The 27,211-nt window shown below is 38.6% G+C and overlaps 1 protein-coding gene across 2 annotated transcripts in view; it reads right to left on the reverse strand.

The window, feature by feature from the left end:
• The window catches only part of FOCAD (focadhesin), a 302,861-nt gene that overhangs the window by 237,969 nt on the left and 37,681 nt on the right, over positions 1 to 27,211 (reverse strand). For both annotated transcript variants that reach the window (XM_061425184.1, XM_061425185.1), the window contains one exon: positions 10,916 to 11,020. In XM_061425184.1, the coding sequence (XP_061281168.1) occupies positions 10,916 to 11,020 (105 nt within the window). The remainder of the gene's footprint in view (positions 1 to 10,915; positions 11,021 to 27,211) is intronic.

Raw genomic sequence — 27,211 nt, forward strand, 5'->3', positions numbered from 1 at the left:
AGTTAAAAAAAAAATAGTCTTGTGGTAGGCAAATCAAAAAGCAAAAGTTATTTGTAACCTTTAGGTCACCTCAACCTTTCTGCTACATCTCTAAATGTAGGAAAGCTATGATTTGATTTATATCATAAATCCAGCAATAGACACAGATTGCCTTTTCTGTGTGAGGAAACAATGCCTGCAGTCACCATGCATTTTCATGTATGCAGCTGTGACCCCGGCGCTTTCAGAAGCATAGCATAGCACTTACTACATCAAATATGCATTTTAAAAGCATTTCTCTACCTGCTCTGAATTTTGATTTGAAAATGTTGGTTAGAAGCCAAAGTAGGATTAAAAAAAGAGAAAAAAAAAAAGCTCTGCAGATTTTAAGATAAAAATGAATAAAAATTGATTCCACAATAAATATTACTATAAAAAAAGAAAAATTAAATGATAATAGTGAATCTTTATCTATCCTATAGAATCTTAAGACAAATGCATTTCATCCACGCCAGAAAAAGAAGACTTGGAACAAAAAAGAAATTTAATTTTGACATTTTTTATTAATTTCCTTTTTTCTTTGGGTCTATAAGGCAGATAGGGAGAAGATGAGATTTCTTTGAAAAGAGATTTCATATTACAATGGTTCTGCCCTCATAGTGAACCTTTCCCACGACTCCTACTTTGAGAGGCAGGGTTTTAACACAAAGATGTCTGCCAGTGTCAGAAGGCTAGAACTATTTTAGGTACTAGTTGGTGGCTAGGGGAAACAGAGACACACAGGGTTCAAAACATCTATTATTAAGTTACATCCTTGATTGGGAAAGAAAAGAAACTAAAGATAAGATAAATAGGCTAATAAGGCAAAAATCAAAATATCTTGTGCTCTTAAAGACACTTACCACCAAATCACCATACCAATTTTTAAATTAAGCATGTGCACTTAGCAGAACTTATGAAATATTTCCTGGTGGCAACTGCTAACTGAAAGATAGTATATGTACAAATTATTCTTTAGGTCTGATTTTTAAACACCAAGTGTAAACCCCAGGTGACTGGAACCATGAATTGTGAACAAAGACTCCCCTGGGTGGGAAAGATGAGGGAAAAGAAGAAATGAAAACGGAAGCAAAACATGCAGTTTGACAGTAAGAATCAAGTCATATAGATGTCCACATCTAAAGCTTATCTGTATCTCCACTGCCATTAGTAAATCTGAAAGGAGTGGTAGAGTTGGGAAATTACCGTTTTGAAATTATCTCAGTGAAAATTAATAGGGAGGGGGGAGCTGTGAGTTTAATGAGGAACACGATATATTCATGGTCTCATAGCATCTTCTCCACAGACTGCTTATTAATTACAAGAAGAAGATGGTAACTACACAGTAAAGAAACCAAATATTACCTTGATAGGGTAATGAAAATTAAAATCACCAATGAAAGGCAAGATGGACATCAGTGTCTCCAGACGAGATGTCCTGAGAAAGGCACAGCAAACTTTCACAGTATTCAAAAATGTCAATGTCATAAAAGATAAAGGATGAGAAAATTCCAAGTTTTAAAAGACTAAAAAGATATGACAGTTAAAGACAACATATGATCCTAAACTGGAGCCCGTACACTAAAAATAAAAGGAAAGAGGTATGAAAGGACGTTATTAAGCCAAATGGCAAAACTCGGATATGGATTATAGGTAAAAGTGTTAAATGAACATCAAATTTTCTTGATTTGATAACTGTACTCTGGTTATATAAAAATCCTTGTTCTTAGAAAACACACCCTACTGAATATGTACAATCTACTCTCCAATAGTTTTTAATTCTATAGAGAGAAGGATAATGAGAATGTGGAAAATCAGTGAATTGGGATAAATGCCAGATGGAAATTTTCTGTACTATTCTTGCACCTTTTCTGGAACTTTAAAATTCTTTCAAAATAAGTTTAAAAAATAAAACCTTCAATGACTTCCTACTACTCTTTAAAGAAAACCCAAAGTCTCTACCATGGCTTGCATCTTCTAGGCCATGTCTAACTCTCCTGAGCCTCTGTCTTGGCCTCTTCCTCCCTTAAACACTAAGCTCCAGGCACCCTGCCTCCTGTTAGTTCCTCTAGGGTACCAGGCCCTCACAAAGCAGCAGCTAAGCACATGCTTTTCCCTAGATCTGAGATGCTCTGCATTCTTCGCTCAGCCAATTCCATTTCACCCACCAAAATGGAGAGAAGAGACAATGCAAAAAGAGTTTAATGCTAAGAAGTGACTTCTACTTTTCAGGGAAAAAAGAGGTATGAACCATAAAGTACTTCAACCTTCAGGACACACATCTTTAAGATCTCAAAATTAACTCTACATCTAAATAAACTCATAACATTACACAAACATATGCAAATACTGACAAAGTAAATAACTTTCATCTACTCTGGGTATAATCACCCATTGCTATTGGCCTAATCACCCATTTCAGAGCATACCATCTGCCCAAAACATTTAATATTCCCTTATTTCAGAAAGTACAGCTTGATGTTGATCAGACCAACTCTTTCCATAAACAAGATTCTCAACATGTGATATTTGTGCATGTCAGCCACTGTCTGGCACATCAGAATAACACACAAATTCTGGAACAAGCAGTTACCGCTCATGAATTCACAGCTATTTCCTCACTTCAGCTGAGGGAAGAGAGATCTTAAAAAGACTGCCATAATATGAATACATAGAGGAAAAATTAAAAGCAAGAGTACATGATAAAATTTTAAGAGGAAAAAATGGCATATTACAAAGAAAATGAGCCTCTCATAATTAATGAATCTTAAAATTTTAGTCTGGGCTTCCTTGGTGGCTCAGTGGTAAAAACTCACCTGCCAATGCACAGGTTCAATCCCTGGGAGGGAAGGATCCCCTGGGGGAGGAAATTGCAGCATGGATTCGCAAAAGAATCATACGTAACTTAGTGACTAAACAATAACAACAACAACAAAATTTAGTCATTCTTTCTTATAATCAAAATATCAGGCAAACGCTGGTCTGCTGCACCTCCTGTATGGTCAATGTTATAGAGCACTGCTGCTGCTGCTGCTGCTGCTGCTGCTAAGTCGCTTCAGTCGGGTCTGACTCTGTGCAACCCCATAGACGGCAGCCCACTAGGCTCCCCCGTCCCTGAGATTCTCCAGGCAAGAACACTGGAGTGGGTTGCCATTTCCTTCTCCAATGTATGAAAGGGAAAAGTGAAAGTGAAGTTGCTCAGTCGTGCCTGACTCTTAGCAACTCCATGGACTGCAGCCTACCAGGCTCCTCTGTCCATGGGATTTTCCAGGCAAGAGTACTGGAGTGAAATAACTTAAAAATAAGTGTTTATAACAAAGTGGAGTTCAAGCTAACAAGAAGAAAATTTAGACCAAACATAAAATGGGAGGGGAAAAATAAGCCTGAAATAAAGGATATCTTAGTGGTCATCTTTCATGGTTTTTTTTTTTAAGTGATTAAACTAAAAATTGTTCACAGATTAAAAAAAGGAGAGGGGGGAGGTTAAAGTTTTTGAAAACAGTTAAATGTCTAAATCAGAGGTCACAAACGGTTGCCGTTGGATTGCATCTTGTGAGCAGATGTGTTCGGTCTGCCGACTCTGTATTTTGAAAAACTGGAATTGTTTTCCAACATTTATTAGTCGAAATATTTCATTTAAAATGTTATTAATACTGAAGGATCTGAAGGTCTGGCGACAACAAAGCCCCATGCCTCACTGCAACAACTGGCCAGCAGTCCTCAATCCAACCACCATACTAATAACAATCCAGGAAGCTTTGGGTGTTACCAGTGCTGGAGCTGAGCCCTACTCATTCTCGGGAGAGCCCAGGCACTACAGTTAAAAGTTCCTCAGAGAACTCTAACAGTGCAACCAGAATTGAGAGTCCTGGGCCTAGAGTAAAACTTGCATATTCTCTTCGTTTAATCACAGTAGCCAACTATGCTCTATTGCTCTTCCAATTTATCCCCATTCTAAAAGGTCCTGGGAACTGAAACTCCATTTAAATATCCTCCTTTAATCTTGTTTAAGTCACAAGACTATAGAAGGGTTCAGTTAAGCAAAATGAACTTTACTGACTATACGCACTCTTATCTGATGTATCTCAAAGCATGGTGGGTAAATAGATCATCTGTGTACCCAGATGATGTATGGGTAAAGTATGTGCTCCAGACATATACATGAAAAACACTGAACTCCTTCCACACTAAAACACTGAAAACCATCACTGGTTTGTAGAATGGTGCTGAGGATTCAAGGGATTAGAGCTGGTAGACAGAGCGCCTGAAGAACTATGGATGGAGGTTTGTTACATTGTACAGGAGGTGGTGATCAAAACCAACCCCAAGGAAAAGAAATGCAAGAAGGCAAAATGGTTGTCTGAGGAGGCCTTACAAATAGCTGAGAAAAGAAGAAAAGCAAAAGGCAAAGGAGAAAAGGAAAGATATACCCATCTGAATGCAGAGTTCCAAAGAATAGCAAGGAGAGAGAAGAAAGCCTTCCTCAGTGATCAATGCAAAGAAATAGAGGAAAACAATAGAATAGGAAAGACTAGAGATCTCTTCAAGAAAATTAGAGATACCAAGGGAATATTTCATGCAAAGATGGGCTCAATAAAGGACAGAAATGGTATGGCCCTAACAGAAGCAGAAGGTATTAAGAAGAGGGGACAAGAATACACAAAACTATACAAAAAAGATCTGAATGATGCAGATAACCACAATGGTGTGATCATTCACCTAGAGCCAGACATTCTGAAATGTGAAGTCAAGTGGGCCTTAGGAAGCACCACTACAAAAAAAGCTTATGGAGGTGATGCAATTCCAGCTGTGCTATTTCAAATCCTAAAAGATGATGCTGTGAAAGTGCTGCATTTAATATGCCAGCAAATTTGGAAAACTCAGCAGTGGCCACAGGACTGGAAAAGGTCAGTTTTCATTCCAAGCCCAAAGAAAGGCACTGTCAAAGAATGTTCAAACTACTGTACAATTGCACTCATCTCACACACTAGCAAAGTAATGCTCAAAAGTCTCCAAGTGAGGCTTCAACAGTACGTTAACCGAGAACTTCCAGATGTTCAAGCTGGACATAGAAAAGGCAGAGGAACCAGAGACCAAATTGACATCTGTTGAATCATAGGAAAAGCAAGAGAGTTCCAGAAAAATATCTACTGCTGCTTCATTGACTAAGCTAAAGCCTTTGACTGTGTGTATCACAACAAATTGTGGAAAATTCTTCAAGAGATGGGACTACCAGACCTGACCTTACTCTTGAGAAATCTGTATGGAGGTGAGGAAGCAACACTTAGAACTGGACATGGAACAACAGACCAGTTCCAAATTGAGAAAGGAGTACGTCAAGGCTATATATTGTCACTCTGCTTATTTAACTTATATGCAGAGTACATCATGTGAAATATCACGATGGATAAAGCACAAGCTGGAATCAAGACTGCCGGGGAAAATATCAATAACCTCAGATACACAGATGACACCACCCTTATGGCAGAAAGCGAAGAACTAAAGAGCCATGGCAAACAGATTAGGGAAACAATGGAAACAGTGACAGACTTTATTTTGGGGGGCTCTAAAATCAGGCTATGGTTTTTCCAGTGGTCATGTATGGATGTGAGAGTCGGACTGTGAGAAGTTGAGCACCGAAGAATTGATGCTTTTGAACTGTGGTGTTGGAGAAGACTCTTGAAAGTCCCTTGGACTGCAAGGAGATTCAACCAGTCCATCCTAAAGGAGATCAGTCCTGAGTGTTCATTGGAAGGACTGATGCTGAAGCTGAAACTCCAATACTATGGCCACCTCATGCAAAGAGTTGACTCATTGGAAAAGACCCTGATGCTGAGAGGGATTGGGGACAGGAAAAGAAGGGAACGACAAAGGATGAGATGGCTGGATGGCATCACCGACTCGATGGACATGAGTTTGGGTAAACTCCAGGAGTTGGTGATGGACAGGGAGGCCTGGCGTGCTGCGATTCATGGGGTCGCGAAGAGTCGGACACGACTTAGCGACTGAACTGAACTGAAAATCACTTCAGCCATGATATTAAAAGACGCTTACTCCTTGGAAGAAAAGGTATGACAAACCTAGGCAGCATATTAAAAAGCAGAGACATTGCCAACAAAGCTATGGTTTTTCCAGTAGTCATGTATGGATGTGACAGTTGGACTATAAAGAAAGCTGAGCACTGAAGAATTGATGCTTTTGAACTGTGATGTTGGAGAAGACAGGGAAGCCTGGAGTGCTGCAGTCCATGGGGTCGCAAAGAGCTGGACACAACTGAGTTACTAAACTGAACTGGCCCAGGAGAAATACCAAACACCCAAAGGGTTGTGTTTCATTACTTCTGCACCCAAATGTTTATCACAGCATTATTTACAACATCCAAGATATGGAAATACCCTAAGTGTCATTGATAGATGTATGGACAAAGAAGACGTGGTATATACGCACAATGGAATACGACCGAGCCATAAAAAAGATGAAATCCTCCCATTTACAACACATGGATGGACACTGAGGGTAATATGCTAAGTGAAATAAGTCCAACAGAGAAAGACAAATACAATATGATTTCGCTCACATTTGGAATATTAAAAATAAACAAACAAACCAACCAAAAACAAACACATAGATACAGAGAACAGGCTAAGTGATTACCAGAGGGGAAGAGCAGTAGGGGTAAGGCAAAACGGGTAAATGAGGTCAACTCTATGGTAACAGATGGAAACTAAGCATTTGGTGGTAAGGGTGCTGTAGCGTCGGAGAAGGCAATGGCACCCCACTCCAGTACTCTTGCCTGGAAAATCCCATGGACGGAGGAGCCTGGTGGGCTGCAGTCCATGGGGTCGTAAAGAGTCGGACATGACTGAGCGACTCCCCTTTCACTTTTCACTTTCATGCATTGGAGAAGGAAATGGCAATCCACTCCAGTGTTCTTGCCTAGAGAATCCCAGGGACGGGGGAGCCTGGTGGGCTGCCGTCTATGGGGTCATACAGAGTCAGACACGACTGAAGTGACTTAGCAGCAGCAGCGTGCTGTAGCATATATGGAGGTCAAAATATAAGGTTGTACACATGAAACAGTAATACAAACTAATATTTTCTCAATTTTTTAAAAGTTTTAATAAAAAATAAGATGACCAATATTCTGTTTTACTATACTGCAAGTTAATTAGCTATTAGGACAAAAAGAAAATCCCAACAGTATACTAGCAGAGTCCTTAATACCATAAAATTAGAGTTGAGTTTCCTGCCTAGAAAGCTTACAATTACTTGTCATACTACTTCCATTTTAGATCAAACCTACAACATAACCAAGGAAAACCTTTCAGTGGAGTTCTAAGCTCCTCATACCCTTTTTATGTTTTCACACACAGCTCATCAGTTTTCTCTCCAAGGCTGGACGATATTGCTCACCAACACGTGGCATACAAGATTCTAAAACAGCATGACAATTTTATGATTGACTCAGGTAATCATAGCTCTCCTGAGGGAAATCTGCTCTTCAGGCTCACCTCTCCTGTGTTTCTGCCATCCAGAATCCCCCGTGGAGGAACCTCAGGTTCTTACACACTCAATTACACTCTACTGATTTATAGTGCCAAACAGCCATTCACACGAGGGCCCTCCATAAACATTACTGGATTATGCCAACTCAAGTGATTGATTCTGGACCTCTTAATGTGCCACCACTCTACACACAATCCTTATATATCCAGTATGATTTCAGTTCTTCAAACAAGGCTCCCGATCCACACCTTGCATCTATTGTCTTCTAAGAACAAGCCTATGGCTAAAAGAGCCAACTACTGGAGAAAATAAACTATGAATAGAAAGCAGGTGAAACATTACAGGTAACAAAGTTTAGCACTCACTCACAGGGAGCACAATCAGTGTGAAAATATAATTATTCTGCATGACTAAAAATGTCCTTAAATCATCATCAAAAAAACTAAGATGGCTATGATCCACCTGGAAAATCTCACCAGAATGCAAGCTCTGATTCAGGTAGTCTGAGACGGGGTCCGAGATTCCACATTCCTAACAAGCTCCCAGGAACTGCTAATGCTGCTCAAAGCTCTGCTACTTCAAGTATGGTAGGGAAACAGCAGTATCAGCATCACCTGGGAGCTTGTTAGACCAGAATACTGAGCCCATGTTAGGTCTAAGGAAACAGAATCTGGCATTCAACAACGTCTCAGGTGATGAATGGTAGAGAGCTGCTAACACACCATCTTATACTCACTGTTGATCAGAATCACCTGGGACTTTTCTGACTCTGATTCAGTTGGTCTAGGGTATTTCATTGTCCTATGTTCATCTGGTTTTAGGCATACCCAGACTTAGTGACTGAACAACAACAGCAAAAGGTGGTTCTCATGAATAGCCAGTGTTGAGAAACAATGAAATTAAAAATACTTAATTGGGTAGCTCTAGGTTGATAGAGCTATGGTTAACGGGTGAGGAATTTGAGGAAATGATGAAAATGTCCTAAAATTGATTATGGCAATGATTGTATGACTACATGAATATACTAAAAATCATTGAATTGTATACTTTAAACAGATCAGTTGTACAGTACAGTATGTGAATTGTATTTCAATAAAACTGTTAAATAAAATTTTAGAACTCCAGTAGCTTTCCTATTTTAAAATAAGTAAATAACTCCTCCTGAATAACGATGAAGTGGAATTATTTCCTATCCTGGAACTCTGCCCCAAGAGTGTGAACCTCTTTCAAAAAAAGAGAACACAGCCCCAGACATCCTGTATCCTGCATCGAACCTGGACTGGCGATTCAGTTCTTATATGATATTATACATGTTTCAGTGCCATTCTCCCAAATCATCCCCTTGGGGCTGGTGCACTGGGATGACCCAGAGGGATGGTACGGGGAGGGAGGTGGGAGGGGGGTTCAGGATGGGGAGCACGTGTACACCCGTGGTGGATTCATGTTGATGTATGGCAAAACCAATACAATATTGTAAAGTAATTAACCTCCTATTAAAATAAATAAATTTAAATTTAAAAAAAAAGAGCATTAAAAAAAAAAGAGAGAACACAAATGCTTGTATGACCCATCTAGAAACATTAAGTCCTGCTCATTTACTCCTTAGGTTCAATCCTGGTTAAGGTAATGTATATTTTTAAAAGAAAAGCGTATTTATCAATTTGGAAAAGTTTACCCTTCACACCCAGTTTTCAGAGTATTTTCAAATAAATAATTTTCCTTTTGCTTCCCCAACTTAAAATTAATGAGTTAACTACTAAGTTAACAATGAATTAACTAATTCATTGTACTACATTCTTCCAATTGTTCTATATTTTTGAAAACATTCAAAAAACATGTTAAGGGGACTTCCCTGGTGGTTCATAGTTAACAGTCTGCCCTGCAATGCAGGGAACATGGGTTCAATCCCTCATTGAGGAACCAAGATCCCACATGCTGTGGGGTAACTAAGCCCACGCCACAACTAGAGAGTCCAGTGACGCAACTACAGAGCCCCAGCGCCACAAATACAGAGTCCAAGCACCACAATGAAATATCCCACATGATGCAAGGCAGATCCCACGTGCCACAATTAAGATCCAGTGCAGACAAACAAATGATTTAAAAAACAAATGTTAACAAAAAATATATAAAATGCAAATCTGACCTTGTTTTTAAAAAGCGACTTAAGAAACTCGATAATATGCTCATAAAAATAAAGGAGATGGTAAGTAGCACTAAACTAACAGGAAAGATCACTGTAATATATGAGACACTGTTTACTTACTATCAAAAGGAAAGTACTATACATGTATGTAAGTAACAGGCACTATATATCAGGAGAGGCACTCACGGCTTCTGATAGCAGTGGTGTCAAATGCTTGAAACTGCAGGTTTTATACGCTCAAGCCAATGACAATTCCCAAGTATGGTCTACTCTCCCTACTGGATCACCACAGCCTATGGAAGTCATTTTCCCCCAGAACCAGTGCCCTTGTTTAGGGTGCCATGGGTTCATTCTTTATAAAAGGTATATTCTAGATGCATCACTGAACAGATTTTCCAGGACAATATACACTGATTATGGGACATCTTCTGGCATCCTCTACTAAGTGGGAGCCCCTCTCTTATGAAATGACTTTCTAGGACCTTCAACGCAATGGTTAAGGTCACCTTCACAAGTAAGTATGCCTTCCCTTGCCCAAACTCTCCCATAAAATTCAATGCATTTCACTGGAACTATTGCAGTAATATATATATATATATCAGAGAAGGCTATGGCACCCCACTCCAGTACTCTTGCCTGGAAAATCCCATGGACGGAGGAGCCTGGTAGGCTGCAGTCCATGGGGTCGCTAAGAGTCAGACACGACTGAGCGCCTTCACTTTCTCTCTTCACTTTCATGCATTGGAGAAGGAAATGGCAACCCACTCCAGTGTTCTTGCCTGGAGAATCCCAGGGATGGGGGAGCCTGGTGGGCTGCCATCTATGGGGTCGCACAGAGTCGGACACGACTGAAGTGACTTAGCATAGCATAGCATAGTCCTGTTACTTTCTATAGTGAGGAAGTTTATTTTCCTGCTTTTAATACATTTGTTCAATGAACTCTTCAGTTTTCACAGCATTGGGAAAATGATTCTATATCCCAGATCAAAATGAATGACTTGAATTTTGGACAAAAGATTCCAATTCCAAGGAAGCAAGCTGAAAGCCACAGTGATGATACTCAGCATACGGTAGTCAATTCTATCTCAATCCTGAATGTTGGAAATACTAACTTCCTGAGAGGTTAAGACTCACAGTCTCTGTGAACTTCAATAACTAATTCTTAATGAATTAGCATGTCTTAATTCATAACATTTAACAATTCACTAAAAACAAAAGTTTCAAAAGAAAGGAGAAAAGGCTTACCTAATATTATATATATCCTGAATATTCTTCTCCCCGCTGTGTCCTTCCTTAACAGCTTGCATTTGTAATAGTTTCATAAGGGCTTTTATCAAGCCATGTGTATTTCTGTAAAGAAATATAATAGCATGTCAAATGTTATAAAGTGAACAGTCTACTCAGGTACTTAATCCTACCACTTTTGATAGTTGAACACTTGCCACCCACACTGAACAGTAGCCATCCACATCCACCTAGCTTATCCCATAGCATAGCCGAGAGGCCTACAAGCTCCCATTCAACACAATGAAGGAGAAGTGAAGCCAAAGAATCAAACTACCAACCTATCTATCACCTCACTGCATATACCGGGGGGAAATCAATCAGGGAAAAGTAAACATCAGCCCACATAATTGCAGGCAGTGACCACATCAATTACCCACACTGAATAATCAAGTCCTTCATTTATAAATATTAGCAGACCATGAAAAATAACGAGACAGATGAAATGGAATGGCCACTAAAAAAAAAAAGTGGGCCAGGGGACCAATCAGAGCAAATAACCCCCATTAAAACAAAGCTAATGGGAGCAGGGAAGAGAAATTTAAGTTTTCTCCTTATTCTCTGTGAGAAGCAGCAAGATAATAAATCAGAAAAAATGGCCTGCTTTTTAAATTTTTTTCCTGTTACTAATGTTTTCTAACTATTAAATAGGATTTTATTTCAGCTTTCGTGAGGTAAAACTAACAAAAACAACTGTAATATAATGTGTACAAAATGATTTACGTGTGCATTTTAAAATGGTTGCCAAAATCAAGTTAATTAACACATATATCACCTCACATAGTTACTTTTTAGTTTTCATTTTTTTGGATAAAATGCTAAATACTCTTAGCAAATTTCAAGTACACAATACAACATTGTTGACTTTAGTTACTATGCTGTACATTAGATCCTCAGAACTTAATCATAACTGGAAGCTTGTATCTTTCGACCAGCATCTCCCCATTTCTCCTACCTGCCCCTGGCAACCACCATTCTACTCTCTGCTTCTATCTGTTCAATTTCTTTTTTTAGATTCCACATATAAGTGGTACCATATGGTATTTATCTTCCTCTGTCTGGGTTATTTCACTTAGCACAATGCCTTCCAGGTTCATCCACACTGTCACAAATTACCCTGATCTCTTTAAAGTAAGATTCTCCCTGGGAATGAGAAAGAAATCTTAGAAATACAGATTATTTGGTAAATGAAAAAAAACCCAATATTTTAAAAATCATAACTGTTAATAATTATGGAGCATCTATTGTAAGTTAAGTACTCTCTTAAGTGCTTAACACGCATTATGTCATTATTATCTAGAAATCACTGGTAACTTTACCATAGGGCTAGGACAAGACCTGGACTTAATAATAAAAGTCATTTCGGGCAATTAAGTGAGATGTTATTTAGTGTACTCTTTGATGGCATTTAAAGTTTTACAACTGGTAAACCGTTTGGCCATGCTCTCCAATACAGCAGCCAATGGGCACACAGGCTACTGAGCACGTGTAACATGGCTAATCCGCACTGGGATGTGCTGTAGTGTAAAATACCTGCAGCATTTTAAAGACGTAGGGACTTGCCTGGTGATCCAGTGGTTAAAAACCTCCTGCCAATGTGGGAGTCATGAGTTTGATCCCTGGTCCAGGAAGATCCCATATGCCACAGAGCAACTAAGCCCGTGCACCACAATAAGAGAAGCCATTGCAGTGGGAAGCCCAAGCCCAGCAAGAAAAGTAGCCCTCACTCGTGGCAACTAGAGAAAGCCCACACATCAAAGAAGACCCCGCAAAGATAAAAATAAATAAGAGGAATAAAATATAATTTAAATAAAAAGACTGAGAACACAAAAATACTGTAAAATATCATATGTAGATTTTTATATTGATTACATCTTGATTGTATACATATTTTTGATATATGAGGTTACACAAAATAGATTATTAAAGTTAACACCACTGGTTTCTTTTTAATGTGGCTACTAGGAAAATTTTGAATTATATATGTGGTTCACACTTGTGGCTCAGAATATATTTCTATTTCACAGTACTGCTAAAGACACTTATGGTTTGTTTCCTAAGTAGATTCTTTGGTGAGCAGTGAGGCTTTTCTTGCAGTTGAAGCATTTCCCACAATCTACACAACCGTATGTTTTCTTTCCCATGTGGCTCCTCTTATGACCATGCAGTGTACATTCATGAATGAGTGTTTTGTGACAGGCAGCACACAAACATGGTTTCTCTCCTATGTGGATCCTCTGGTGAAGAGCGATGTCTCAACACTGCATAAGCCTGTTCCCTAAGATTCTCTCCTGTGTGTTCCTTGCTGTATGTCAAACCGAGGTTCACTTTTCTCACATACCCTATATTGGTGTTACGTCAACTCCACTTTGCTTTCACTAAAAATATGGCCAGTGAATCCCACTGTGACTCAGTGAAAATTAAAAAGTACATTTTTAAAAAACTAGTGGGAAGTACAGTTGTCTTAGAAAGGTCTGATGGCATGGCACCCCCTTGGGAACAGGGGTTCTGTCTTAATGTTCTTCCCTCATGAGTGCTCAGATTCTTCCAGGAGCCTTCTCCGTTGACACTCTTGAGTTTCTAGAGCCCTCTTACTCTAAAGCTTAGGAAGAAGATATCTTAACATGCAAACATTCAGAATAAATTCTTTCTTTACAATTCCTCACACCATTCACTTTTACAGAATGAGACCCATCCTGCAGCTAAGGACCCTGGACTTTAAGAAACGGTATTTTCCAGTCTATGCTCCAGCTCTTCACAACTCTGCTTACTTTCCTTCACCAAGATCTAGAGATCTTTCAGCATGGAGATTGCAACCGACTTTATCACTGGTTTATCAAGAACATATTCTGGGTGTGAAGGTCTGACCTCAGTCACACAGAAGCTCCTTGGAGCTTCAGGGGTATTCAATTCCTCCAAATATGCAAATTGGCTAAAGCTAACTCATCAGGCCTCAGTGCTACAATCTTGCTTTTTGAAAGTTAGTCTTTCAAAAACCCTACAACTCTGACCTAAGCCAGTGCCTAGATTTTCGACAAGACTATGAAATCTCCGGTCTATACCTATGTTTAGCAGACAAATTCTAATCATCACTGAGTCAGTGAGCACTTCCAGATCCCTCTGTCTGACTGAGACCTATCACCGGAGGTCTACTGTGGTTTTTTGCCTTGGTGAGAGCAGCACTGTGTGTTCAGAAGTTTCCTTGTCTTCTCATCTTCAATGTTTATGCAACTGATGATAAGCTTTAAAGCTGATTTCAGCTAAAAATAACCCCATTTATATATGGATGAAATGGAGATGGAAAAAGTCTAGACCTCACCTAGTAACCTCATAAGACCACTCCCTGGGCCTAATGATGAGTTTAAAGGGTACTCATATTAAATGATCAGTACTGATTGAATTTCTGGCTGAATTTCTTTCATGAAATATGAATTCATTAAATAATCCCTTTTGGTATGTAAAACTAAATTGGTTTTCCTTATCTAATGATTTATTTGTCATATGAATAGTTTAAGAGAAGATAGATAATGGACACGATTTTTAACCAACTGGGGTCACTTACTTCTTTGTGAAAACAGTACAATCACACAGAAAGCACACACATCCTACGTACATTTAATTCAAGGCATTTCCAAGAACCACTGTGACCTGTAAATTTTCAGCTTTTTAAAATCTTTATGTTATACCTTGCTTTTATTTGTGGGCTGAGATTTTACTATGTGGATAACTGAGTCTGTACTATATTTTAAGCAAGAGTGTAACATGAATAGATTATGAATATTGAAAGATGATGGCATCAATAAATCATGTGTAGATCCATTCAAGTAGTAACATAGTTGCCTTAAATTCAATTGAATAATTTCTTAAATTTTTAAATATTTCAAGTGAGCTGAGAGGGATGGATGGTTTCAGATTTTCATTTAAGTTCCTGCTTTAATTCTAATTTACTGGAAAATGTTGGGCAAGTCACTTAATGCCTACAAGCAAGTCACTTAAGGCCAACATCCTCATCTGAGCAACTTAGAATCATGATAATAAACTCAATCTTGCATTGTTTTAAAGAATAAATTAATGTATGTCAGCAAAGTGTCTGGTTATTTTTGCAATAAATCAACAATCTAATACTTATACCATTAAGATTGCAATGTTTCTCCCTTTGTAAGGTTATGCAAACAAAAGTGTCAGAGTTCATGAATGCAAAAACCTAGAACATTCCTAAAACTAACTACAGTTAAGTCATGAATGGCTAAATCCTAGCATTTTCCATCTTTCTTCATAAAAACCTCTTTTTCTTGTTTTCGAGCCATTGTTACTTTGCATCTGAGATCTGTTGTTACAAAATTCAGTTCAGTTCAGTCGCTCAGTTGTGTCTGACTATTTGCGACCCCATGAACCACAGCATGCCAGGCCTCCCTGTCCATCACCAACTCCTGGAGTTCACCCAAACTCATGTCCATTGAGTCGGTGATGCCATCCTGTAGGAGACAGGATGAATAAAAGAAAAGCAGGCCCTGGCAAGGGCCACAAGAGGAATTTATAATTATTGATAAACTGGATGCTATAAGGCATGAGACTCTTGGAACAAATCCAGAGGGAACTGTTAGTTCACAATCTTGAAAACAAGATATGATCCTGGGGTCAGAAAACCGACCCCAGACTGTTTCTCAACTGGCGTCTCAGAGTCACATGTTTTATGTATCCGGTGGAAAATCTATAGATAAGAATATTAGTCATAGTTACTGATTTGTTATTGATTACTGTTTCCTAATTACTCAATGGTTAATGATCATTTTGTTCTTTGGCCCCGAAGGCCACATGAGTTACAGTTTAATTCCCTGCATATTCTTTCCTTCACGGCTGGAAGTCTAATAAAGCTGCTTGGATTCAGTTCTGGCCCCTTCACACTGGAGCGGTGTTGGTCCCCTGATCCTCACTTTTCTCTGAATTCTTGTGTCTCGTTTCTCATTCTCTCGCCATATCGCGCTTTTGGAAACCCTGCTTTTTGAGCTGGCCTCAACATCATCCAACCATCTTATCCTCTGTTGTCCCCTTCTCCTCCTGCCCTCAATCTTTCCCAGCATCAGGGTTTTTGCAAATGAGTCAGCTCTTCGCATCAGGTGGCCAAAGCACTGGAGTTTCAGATTCAATATCAGTCCTTCCAATGAACATTCAGGACTGATCTCCTTTAGGATGTACTGGTTGGATCTCCTTGCAGTCCAAGGGTCTCTCCAGAGTCTTCTCCAACACCACAGTTCAAAAGCATCAATTCTTCTGCGTTCAGCTTTCTTTATAGTCCAACTCTCACATCCATACATGACTATTGGAAAAACCATAGCCTTGAGTAGACGGACCTTTGCTGGCAAAGTAATGTCTCTGCTTTTTAATATGCTGTCTAGATTGATCATAACTTTCCTTCCAAGGAGTAAGTGTCTTTTAATTAAGTGATGGGACAGGATGCCATGATCTTAGTTTCCTGAATGTTGAGCTGTAAGCCAACTTTTTCACTCTCCTCTTTCACTTTCATCAAGAGGCTCTTTAGTTCTTCACTTTCTACCATAAGGGTGGTGTCATCTGCATATCTGAGGTTATTGATATTTCTCCCGGCAATCTTGAGTCCAGCTTGTGCTTCTTCCAGCCCAGTGTTTCTCATGATGTACTCTGCATATAAGTTAAATAAGCAGTGTGACAATATACAGCCTTGATGAACTCCTTTTCCTATTTGGAACCAGTCTGTTGTTTCATGTCCAGTTCTAACTGTTGCTTCCTGACCTGTATACAGGTTTCTCAAAAGGCAGGTCAGGTGGTCTGGTATTCCCATCTCTTTCAGAATCTTTCACAGTTTATTGTGATCCACACAGTCAAAGGCTTTGGCATAGTCAATAAGTTAAAAATCTGTAACTGAATTCTATACGACTGCAGAAAGATGTTACAACAATTTGGTAGTGCTAAAAATCAAAATAATAAAAGAAAAAACATAGTCATTAGAGAAGCTAAAATCAAAGAAAGGAGAGAAGAAAATTTCAAAGTCTTCAATTGAAAGGGCTACCAAGTGCTAGGCAAGAGTCTTGAAAAAATTAATTGCTAACATTTCCCAAATCCGAAGATGAGGAAAAAAAATCCTATGAACTTTCAGTTATAAAATAAAATCTGTAAAATAAAGACTATTAGACTGACATCATATCTAATTTGGCATAAGATTTCTCATCTGCAATGCTAAATGAAGCAATGCACATGGAATTATGAGGGAAAGGTTATATAACTTAATAAATCTAACCCTCCTAGAATGACTAAGTGTAATGTATGAAGACAAAAGAAATAATTTTCAGACATAATTCTCTGAAAGTTTTTCTTAAAGAGGCTCTCCAGTTAAAAGATAATATATAATGATTATATAATTTTGTAAATATACCAAAACCCACTGAATTGTACACTTCATAAAAATGATTTTAATAAATGAATTACACCAAGAAAACTTTTTTTTTTTAAGATAAAGTACAAGAAAGAACTGAATAGATCAAAAGACACAAAATATAAAGAACTTTGGTCACCAAGGAATTCCTTGGTGGTCTAATGGGTAGGACACAGTGCTTTCACTGAGGGTTCAATCCCTGGTTAGGAAACTAAGATGCCACAAGCCACTCAGTGTGGAGAAAAAAAAAAAAATTTGGTCAGAATGAATACCAGAAGAATTTACAATCCAGTCTTTATCATTTTTCAAATGTCACTATAAAGATTAAAGCGACTGTTAAGAGAGGTTTTGGAGGGAAAAGTGTAAAAAAGACAAAAAAAGGAAGACGACCTGTCATAAAAACTCCAGATCACTTTAGCAAAGTTAGTGGGGAAGGGTTTTGGGGGGAAGAAAACATAAAATTAACATGAGAGATAAACTGAGATGAAATATTACATATATGACAAATATCCACAAAACAAAAATAAGCAACAAAATGAAACAAATCATATAACAGAAAAGTGAGCAGAGAATATAGATAAACAGATCACAGAAGAGTAAGATTCATAATATCCAGTGTGGATGAGTGAATGCAGAATAAGTATTTTCAGGTTGAGCATACATTTGTTCAGACTTTATGGAGGGCAATTTGGCAATTTAAAAGTTTAAATGCAGTCTTTTCCCCATAAATTGCATTCCTAAAAACCTATCATGGGAATTCCCTGGTGGTCCAGTAGTTAAGGCTCCACACTCTTACTGCCAGGGACCCTGGGTTTGATCCCTTAGTCAGGGAACTAAGATTCCAAATGCCTTGAGGCACACCCCCCAAAAAATGACCTATCATATAGAAATACCCTTACATATACCCCAAAGAAGATCCATTTGTTATCTTAAAGAAACGGAAGAAGAAAACTACATTTGACAAAGGAGAAATATTTAAAATAAGATATGCTGCTGCTGCTGCTGCTAAGTTGCTTCAGTCATGTCCGACTCTGTGCGACCCCATAGACAGCAGCCCACCAGGCTCCCCTGTCCCTGGGATTCTCCAGGCAAGAACACTGGAGTGGGTTGCCATTTCCTTCTCCAATGCATGAAAGTGAAAAGTGAAAGTGAAGTCGCTCAGTCGTGTGCGACTCTAGCAACCCCATGGACTGCAGCCTACCAGGCTCCTCCGTCCATGGGATTTTCCAGGCAAAAGTACTGGAGTGGGGTGCCATCGCCTTCTCCGAAAATAAGATATAATCATATACAAAATCATATCATAAAATATGATATAATCATATAAAGTAGTTTGCAGCTAATATGCAAACAAATCTATGAAAAGACGTTCCAACATATATTAAGTGAAAAAAACAAGTTTTAGAACACTATACATATGAATAGAATATCCAATTTGAAAAAACTTGAAGTGTATGGGGCTGAATGTAAAGTATGGGCTTTTTCTATAGGTCTAGAAATGGGGCTCCAGTTTCGCTGGAATTAGCTGGTCCCTGATCCTGTGTGCCTGGATCTGATTTCAGATCACCCTAACTTTCCCAAGATTGTTGGATGGCATTGCCAACTCAATGGACATGAGTTTGGGCAAGTTCCAGGAGATGGTGAAGGACAGGGAAGCCTGGGATACGGCAGTCCATGGGGTTGCAAAGAGTTGGATATGACTGAGGGACTGAACAACAACTTTCCCTATATTCTAGGGGAAACAAAGATCAATATTTGGAGGAACCTCTGAGCCACCCTACACGCCCTAAGCCTTTCTAGTACTGTCACTTCCTAGTTCTACCAGGGCCCAACAAGAAAGTGAACTTTTAAAAAGAAGAAAAGAGAGAAGATGATAAAAAGGAAAAATTTTACCACTTACTACTTTCACTAGCTGCAAGTACCATTGCTTGAGTTTTCAAAAAAGTACGTATTACTTCTATTTTCCTAAATAGTGAAAAAAGCGGGGGTGAAATTTATAATCTCAAGGTGAGGTGGGACTCGCTGAACACAAATAGAAGATTAAACCTCATCTGCAAGATAGACAGTATGAGCATAAATTTAAATAAACAATGAAATAGCTCAGTATCATTTATTGAGAACCTGCCTTCAGTCACAGTTTAGCACCGACATAAAAACATGCTAATTTGAGGAATAGACCTCTGAGAATAGTATCAGGATCTGAAATTAACCCTGAGACAAGCAGGCTGGCTGTGTATGAGATACACAGAAAGTTATTTTAAAAATACAAGAGAAGACTTTAATCAATGCAGAAGAGATCTGATTAGATATAACAACTAACCTGTTCATAGTACAATGTGTTCAGGGGATGTCACCACCAAAAAAGGGCTTATCCAACGGCCTACTAGATATTCCCACTTTGGGGTCTAAATTGTGCCTTAAATCCTACATGTCCAAAACCAGACTCAAGCTCTTCTCACACACCTGGTCTTTTAATGTTTCCTCTCTACCTGTCAGGGAAGCCAGAAATCAAGGAATCACCTTTGATATATTCCTTTCAATCGTTCTAATATTCAATCCACCTCAAATGCTTCATCCCCTAAATATCTCACAAATCCATCCATTTCCCTTCAACTCCAGGCAGCAGCCATCACCCCTCACCTGAACTGTAGTAACAGCCACCTGAGCCCAGCTCCCTATACCACTCTAACTGCCTAGCCAGAAGGCAGCACTTTCAATGTTATGTTCACACTGCAGCCAGAATGGCCTTTTTGTAATCACTGATACTCAGCAGATAAAAACACTTCAACAGACTCCCTCTGCACTCAGGATAAAGACCCAAATCCTCTAGAGCAGCCATCGTGGTCTGCATTGTCTGACTCCTACCCTTATCCCCAGATTCATCTCAAACCACTCTCTGCATAATGTTGGCATTCTTCAGGCCTTCCTAAGAAGTCATCTCCCTCCCACCACAGGGACCTGCCACACACTACTTCTTATACCTGGAAAAGTCTATCCTCTTCTATTTCCCGAAATAAATTTTATTCATGCCTCAGTCTCCTGTTGAGTCACTTCATCAGGGAAGCCTTCCTCGACCTCCACGACAAGGTTGAACTCTCACGTTAAAGGCACAACGAGCACAGGGTACTCTGTCTGAATGCAGTTGAAGATATAATTGTACAACTGTGTGATTACAGCATCTCTCTCTAAATGAAAAACATCATGAGTGCAATGACTACATCTGCTTTCCTCACTGTGATCTCACAGCACCTACTACAGGCATACAAGAGATATTCAATAAATGTTTAATTAGTACATGGATAGGTGGATGGATGGAAGACAGCTAAGGTATTGTCTTGCTTGGATTCAGAAGTGACCTCTGAAGGTAATTTCTAGTTCTATAATTACGTGATCTTACATATGCACACTGAAATTACAGTATCTTATATCTATATAATTATAAAGTTCACTATTTGTGTGCATGCTCAGTCGCTCAGTCATGTCCAACTCTTTGCGACCCTGTGGACTGTAACCCATCAGGCTCCTCTGTCCATGGGATTTCCCAGGCAAGAATATTGGAGGGGGTTACCATTTCCTCCTCCAGGGGATCTTTCCCAATCCAGGGATCAAACCCACGTCTCCTGCACAGAAGGTGGATTCTTTACTGCTGAGCCACTGGGGAAGCCCAAAGTTCTTAGTCTATTACTAAATAGGCTAACATGAATAATATTACTAGTTATGGTTATAGTCCTTTCTGGGATTGTACACTTAGCAAATGAGGGAATCGTAAATACTGGGAAGATAAAATTAATATAATATCCTTTACATTATCAAGCAATGAAGTAACCCTTGGGGAAGGGAGGCAGGGGTTTTTTGTTGGGAGTTTTTTGTATGTTTATTTTAAAATACATCTTAAGCCACATCGTTATAACATTAAAACCAACGTAAGACTCCTGACAGAATAAGTAAAGTGCAAGAAATATTCGGCACAGTCAACAGAGATTTAACTACTATGTTGAAGACTGCCCACCATGCAGACAAGTTCACCACACTATAAATTAACACCTAAGAGAATCTTACGAGTATTAGATGGTTCCTGTGACTTAAGATCGGAGCAGATGAAAGGGGTCTTTGGAGGATGCTATTTTTTTCACCCCCTTCCCTCTTAATTCATTTGTTATATATGAAAATCATTAAGTAGCAATAGGACTTTTGAAACTAATAAAATTTCTTCCTCCCTCTCCCTTTACCTTGTCTCTCTCTCAAGCTGCTTCTAAAAGAGTGGGTCTAAAATAAACTCAAAATAGTGAAAAGATAATAAAGGTTCAAAATATAATTTTTTAAAAAGGGACAGAGGATGGAAAAACATCAATTATGTTTAAATCCATGAGCTCATTGTAATTTTTATAAAATAAAATCTAATTGTTCAACACTGATGGATGTTTTTAAAAACTGATATTCTGAAGTTTAGCTAATAAAAAAAAAATCAGGTAGATATCTTACCTTCCCTATACAAACTGTACTACTGGGTAACTAGATAGTAGATATGGGGAAAGTTCTCTTTATAGCAATATTTCAAATAAGCAAAAAAAAAAAAAAGAATTAGAAACTCACTATTTTGAAACTTCTAATGAATTAATTGATCTAGCCATTAAGCGCAGACAGCTAACATCACCGAAAGAGAAAACAATGGGCTGTTATGTCCCTTTGGATGGAAGAACAGATTACCATCTATGCAGAAGTCTTCCCTCCTCTGACACTCCCCCTCAACAACAAAATTTGAACTTAAATCTCATCAAATTTCTAGAGCACACTTTTAAATTTATAGGAAATACAAAGAAATAAATTAAAGTACACCATGCGGAAGCAGTCAGCAAAATTCACACTGCGGGAATCACTTCAAACAACCAAGTTTTTTCAATAAATGTAAGAAAGAGACAGAGAGAGATGGAGAGATGCAAAGCAGAGAGCCTATAGGTTAAGAGAGATATTAAAGACATAACAACTAACTCTTATTTGGATGGTTATTCCAACAAATTGCTTTAAAAAAATTATGAGGCAATTAGAAAACTGAATACTGGCTAGATATTTAAAAATCACACACACACACAAACACATATCCAGGTATAATATTACTAATGTTTTTATTTTTAAAAACATATACACTTAATATTTACAGAAGAAATTACACAATATCTGGGATTTGATACAAAAGAATATGGCAGGAGGGAATTATGGAGGAGCAGGACTGGCCATGAGTGAAAAGTTGTTAGGCTGAGTAATAGGAATATGAGGGTTCATAACACTATTCTACTTATTTTTGAAATTTTCTATACAAAGCTTTTAAAATCAAAGAGTTCCTCTTTGTAACACCTATTTTTTCTAAAACTTTCTTGTTTGTGTGTGTGCGTGTGTATGTGTGTGTGGCACGCTCCAAGCTAGATTCCTTCCTTTACCTTCCTTCCCTTGGCAACCAAGTCAACAGCTATTTCTATATTACTCTGTTTGGAGAGATAATACATGCTTTCAAAACAATATTCCAGAGGATGGTTATAATGATGAAGATGATGGAAAACATGGTGTCATCTTGCCATCACAACAAAACAATTATGTTATCTTTGACAATTGCTCTCCATCCACTCAATTGCTATTCCCTCTATTACAGTCGGAGCAACACAGATCGAATATCATTACCTATGCTTAAATACAATAATATTTCAAAGCTAGAGCTGAGAAGCTGACAGATAACCTATTTCCAAAGTTATGGCTTTCCCCCAAGTTCAATCTTCAGTAAGTGTCCCAGTGTCCTCTCTGTTTTGAGAATTACCACTCCTTCTCCCTTCATATGGTTACTATAGAAGGGATCCTAGCATACAAATATTCACAGAATAAAGACACAGCCAATAAAGGGTAAATTGTCATCTTCCCAGGTGGCGCTAGTGGTAAAGAACTGCCAATGCAGGAGACATAAAGAGATGCAGGATCAGATCCTCCTGGGTCGGGGAGGATCTCCTGAAGAAGGGAATGACAACCCACTCTAGTATTCTTGCCTGGAGAATCCCAGGGACAGAGGATCCTGGTGGGCTATAGTCCATAGGTCACAAAGAGTCAGACACGACTGAAGGGACTTAGCATGCAAGCAAACGTACATCTAAGTCCTAATCTCAGTTCCTGTGCATGTAACTTTACTTGGAAATAAGGTCTTTGCAGATGGAACTAAGGATCTTGAGATGCAATCATCCTGGGTAGGCCTTCAGTCCAATGACTGGTGTCCTTATCAGAGACAGGAAAGAGAGACTTGAAACACAGAAGCACACAGAGAAGAAGGTCATGAAAAGTCAGAAGGGTTGCCAGCAGCCACCAGAAGCCATGAAAGAGGCATGGAACAGAGCCACCCAGCCTCCAGAAGGAACCAATCCTGATGACACCTTGGTTTTGGGTTTCTGGCCTTCAGAATTGTGGAATAGCAAGTTTCTGTTGCTTTAAGTTTGTAGTCATTTGTTACAGCACTCCTAGAGAACTAATACTACACAGCCCTTGGCAGAACTGACTGGTCCAGGAGCAAACATCTCAAACATGCTGGTCGTGGGAAACCTGTTAACTGTGGTCAGGAAATTTCAACCTCAGTCTGGCTATCTCTTACGGATATGTCAGCCCAGGAGGCAGGTGGTGCCCTGTAACTAGGGAGCAGAGAAATCTGTCTGCAGCAAGAGAGAAAAAATACATAACCTGTGTCTCTAATTTGCATCTGAAGCCCAGGTACATTCCTCTTAAGTCCCATGGGATACCTCTTTAGGAAGATAAAATCACCCTTTTGTGCTCGAAGGATTACAAGCAAGTTTCTGTAACTTGTAGCCCACAGAGTCCTGTCACACTCAAGAACCTGTTGCCAAAAGCCCTTTAGTAAAGATCAACTGGAACAAGTCCCTCCTTGGGTAGCTACCAAAACAAGTTGAAATGACTCATGAACCCTCTGTGCTTTGCTGTGCTTAGTCGCTCAGTCATGTCCAATTCTTTGCGACTCCAGGGACTGCAGTCCGCCAGGCTTCTCCATCCATGGGGTTTCTCCAGGCAAGAATACTGGAGTGGGTGGCCAGGCCCTCCTCCAGGAGGTTTTCCCAACCCTGGGATCGAACTCAGGTCTCCCGCATAGCAGGCAGATTCTTTACCATCTGAGCCACCAGGGAACCCCAAGAATACTGGAGTGGGTAGCCTATCCCTTCTCCAGGGGATCTTCCTGACCCAGGGTTTCCTGCATTATAGGCGGACTCTTTACCAGCTAAGCTACCAGGGAAACCCCATGAACTCTCTAAGAGGGAGCAAAGAAAACTTCAGGCTTGAGCTATAAGCAGAGTGACAAGAAACAATGCAAAAAGGAAGCTCAAAAAAAAAAAAGGAAGCTCAGTTTGAAAAAAGAACCCTTGTTGGTAGGAATGTAAATTGGTACAACCACTATGGAGAAGAGTATGGAGGTTCCTTAAGAAACTAAAAATAGAGCTACCATATGATCCAACAATCACTCTTGGGCATTTATCTGGGAAAAAAAAAACATAATTTGAAAAGATACATGCACCCCCATGTTCACAGCAGCACTATTTACAATAGCTAAGACATGGAAGCAACCTAAGTGTCAACGAACAGATGAATGGATAACAAAGATGCCATCCATATATATAAATGGAATATTATTCAACTATTAAAGAATGAAATAATGCCACCTGCTACAACATGATAGGCCTACAGATTATCAAACAAAGTGAAGTGAACCAGAGAAAGACAAATATATGTATGATATTGCTTATATGTGCAATCTAAAAAAAAAAAATCATATAAATGAATTTCTTTACAAAACAGAAATAGACTCACAGACATAGAAAACAAACTTATGGTTACCAAAGGAGGCAGTAGGGATAAATGAGGAGTTTGGGATTAACATAGGCATATTACTATTTATAAAATACTATTTATAAGACCCATAAGGACCTACTGTATAGCACAGGGAAGCATAGTCAATATCTTGTAATAAAGAAAATATATATATATAACTGAATCATTTTGCTGTACAGATGGAACTAATATAAATAACTGTATTTTTTTTTAATTTTTTAAAAAGGAAGCTCAATGTTCACTGGCATAAGAGCTAAACCCAGATCTCATCATAAAAGGGAGTGTAGGTCAATAATGATGCTGAATATTCCAGAAAAAAAAAGAAGAAAAAAACATTTTTGGTCAAGCTGCACAGACTATACTAATCAAAACCACCCATAAAAATTGTTCTTCCCTAGGTAAATATAGCATAATTACTATTGTGTATATGAATACCATGTCTCAGGTTTCCTTTGTCTGGGGTTTACTTGATTACAGCATTAAACACTGTACTTATGTATGTAAGCATACATAAATACCATATGCTCGCTCTCCTTTTGAAAAGACTACAATTAATGCTTGGTTCTTTATTTTCAAAATATTCAAAATATAAGGTGCAAGAAAGTACCCATACTAATTTTTTGACCAGGGATGAGCATAACAAAAGTTTGTGTTGAAGAGAATTATACAAACATTCCAAAAGAGAGCATCCCTGGGTATCATGGAAGCAAATGGTACAAATGTAGCCAAGTCTTTTTTTAACTCAAAAGGGTAAGTGGTCAGCCTTAAGTACAGTATGTCCTAGCAAATAAGTGTTAAACATTAGATTAATGATCAAGTCATTTCCTGTATTTGTTATAAAATTATATGAGAAAAAAAAGCCAGGAAGAGAGGTAAGAAATTTTTAAAAGTTCTGGGAAACCCAAGGTTGAATAAATAACAAAAAATGATATTTCTTTCAAAAAAGTTTTAAGTAATATAATGTTACTGAGATTTTGCTTCGGAAAGTTCTACATATTTATTTATCTTCTAAGTACCAGAAAACAGCCTGATTTCTTCTGAAACATTTTTCCATTATAAAAGAAGTATCGTGTATTTCAGTAGTCACTTTTTTAAAATCACCTAAAAACATCTTCGCATAAACACGTGACTCTTATAATGGAAGATTTTTTGACAAACAAAGCCTTCAACCAGGTCAGCTAACTTAACAAGAAATAGGGCAGAATGTCCTAGATGAGGAAAGTGGCTGGAATTACTTTTCTGATTATGAGCTGCAAGTTGAAAGAGATTCTGTAAGTTTAGAGGAAAAAAAGGATTTGAAAAAGGCAAGGAGAGCATCTGAAAACAAGTTAAAAGGCTTAAGGAATACTTGAAAGACAAGATGAGGAAGTAGCCCTGAACCAGGAATTATGTCATTGTCAGATAAGAGTTAAAATTAAATGAGCAATGACACCAATGTAGATATAAACCATCTCAAAGTCACAAAAAATTCTCTGACTCCCTGGCTGCAAATAAGCATGCTAACCACTACTGTCTTCCTCAAATCTTGGGGAAACCTCAAAAAGGCATCCTTCTTTAGTTCTTCTCCTGCCAAATAAAATAAAGCTAAATAATATAGAAAAGCTTCTATAATACAAGGTATGAATGCAGTAGTCTCCTCGGTTGCTAACCATTTCCTGAGTACTGATGAGTACTCAGACACTCAGTCGTGTCCAGCTCTTTTATGATCCCATAGAATTTAGCCAGCCAGGCTCCTCTGTCCGTGGGATTTCCCAGGCATGTATACTGGAGTGGCTTGCCATTTCCTCCTCCAGGGAATCTTCTCGACCCAGGGATTGAACCATTTCTTACTTTATAACAAAACAATTAAGTTTCCCAAGGAACAGGGTCATCAACAAAGGAGAAGACCCTGAGAGACAAGAATTTCCTCATTAAATTGCCCTAAGTCTTAACTCCAATTAGTTCTCAAAATCATTTTTAACCAAACTACACCTTCATCAGTCCAT

The sequence above is a fragment of the Bos javanicus genome, chromosome 8, assembly GCF_032452875.1.
Source record: "Bos javanicus breed banteng chromosome 8, ARS-OSU_banteng_1.0, whole genome shotgun sequence".
In the NCBI taxonomy this organism is placed as follows: domain Eukaryota; kingdom Metazoa; phylum Chordata; class Mammalia; order Artiodactyla; family Bovidae; genus Bos; species Bos javanicus.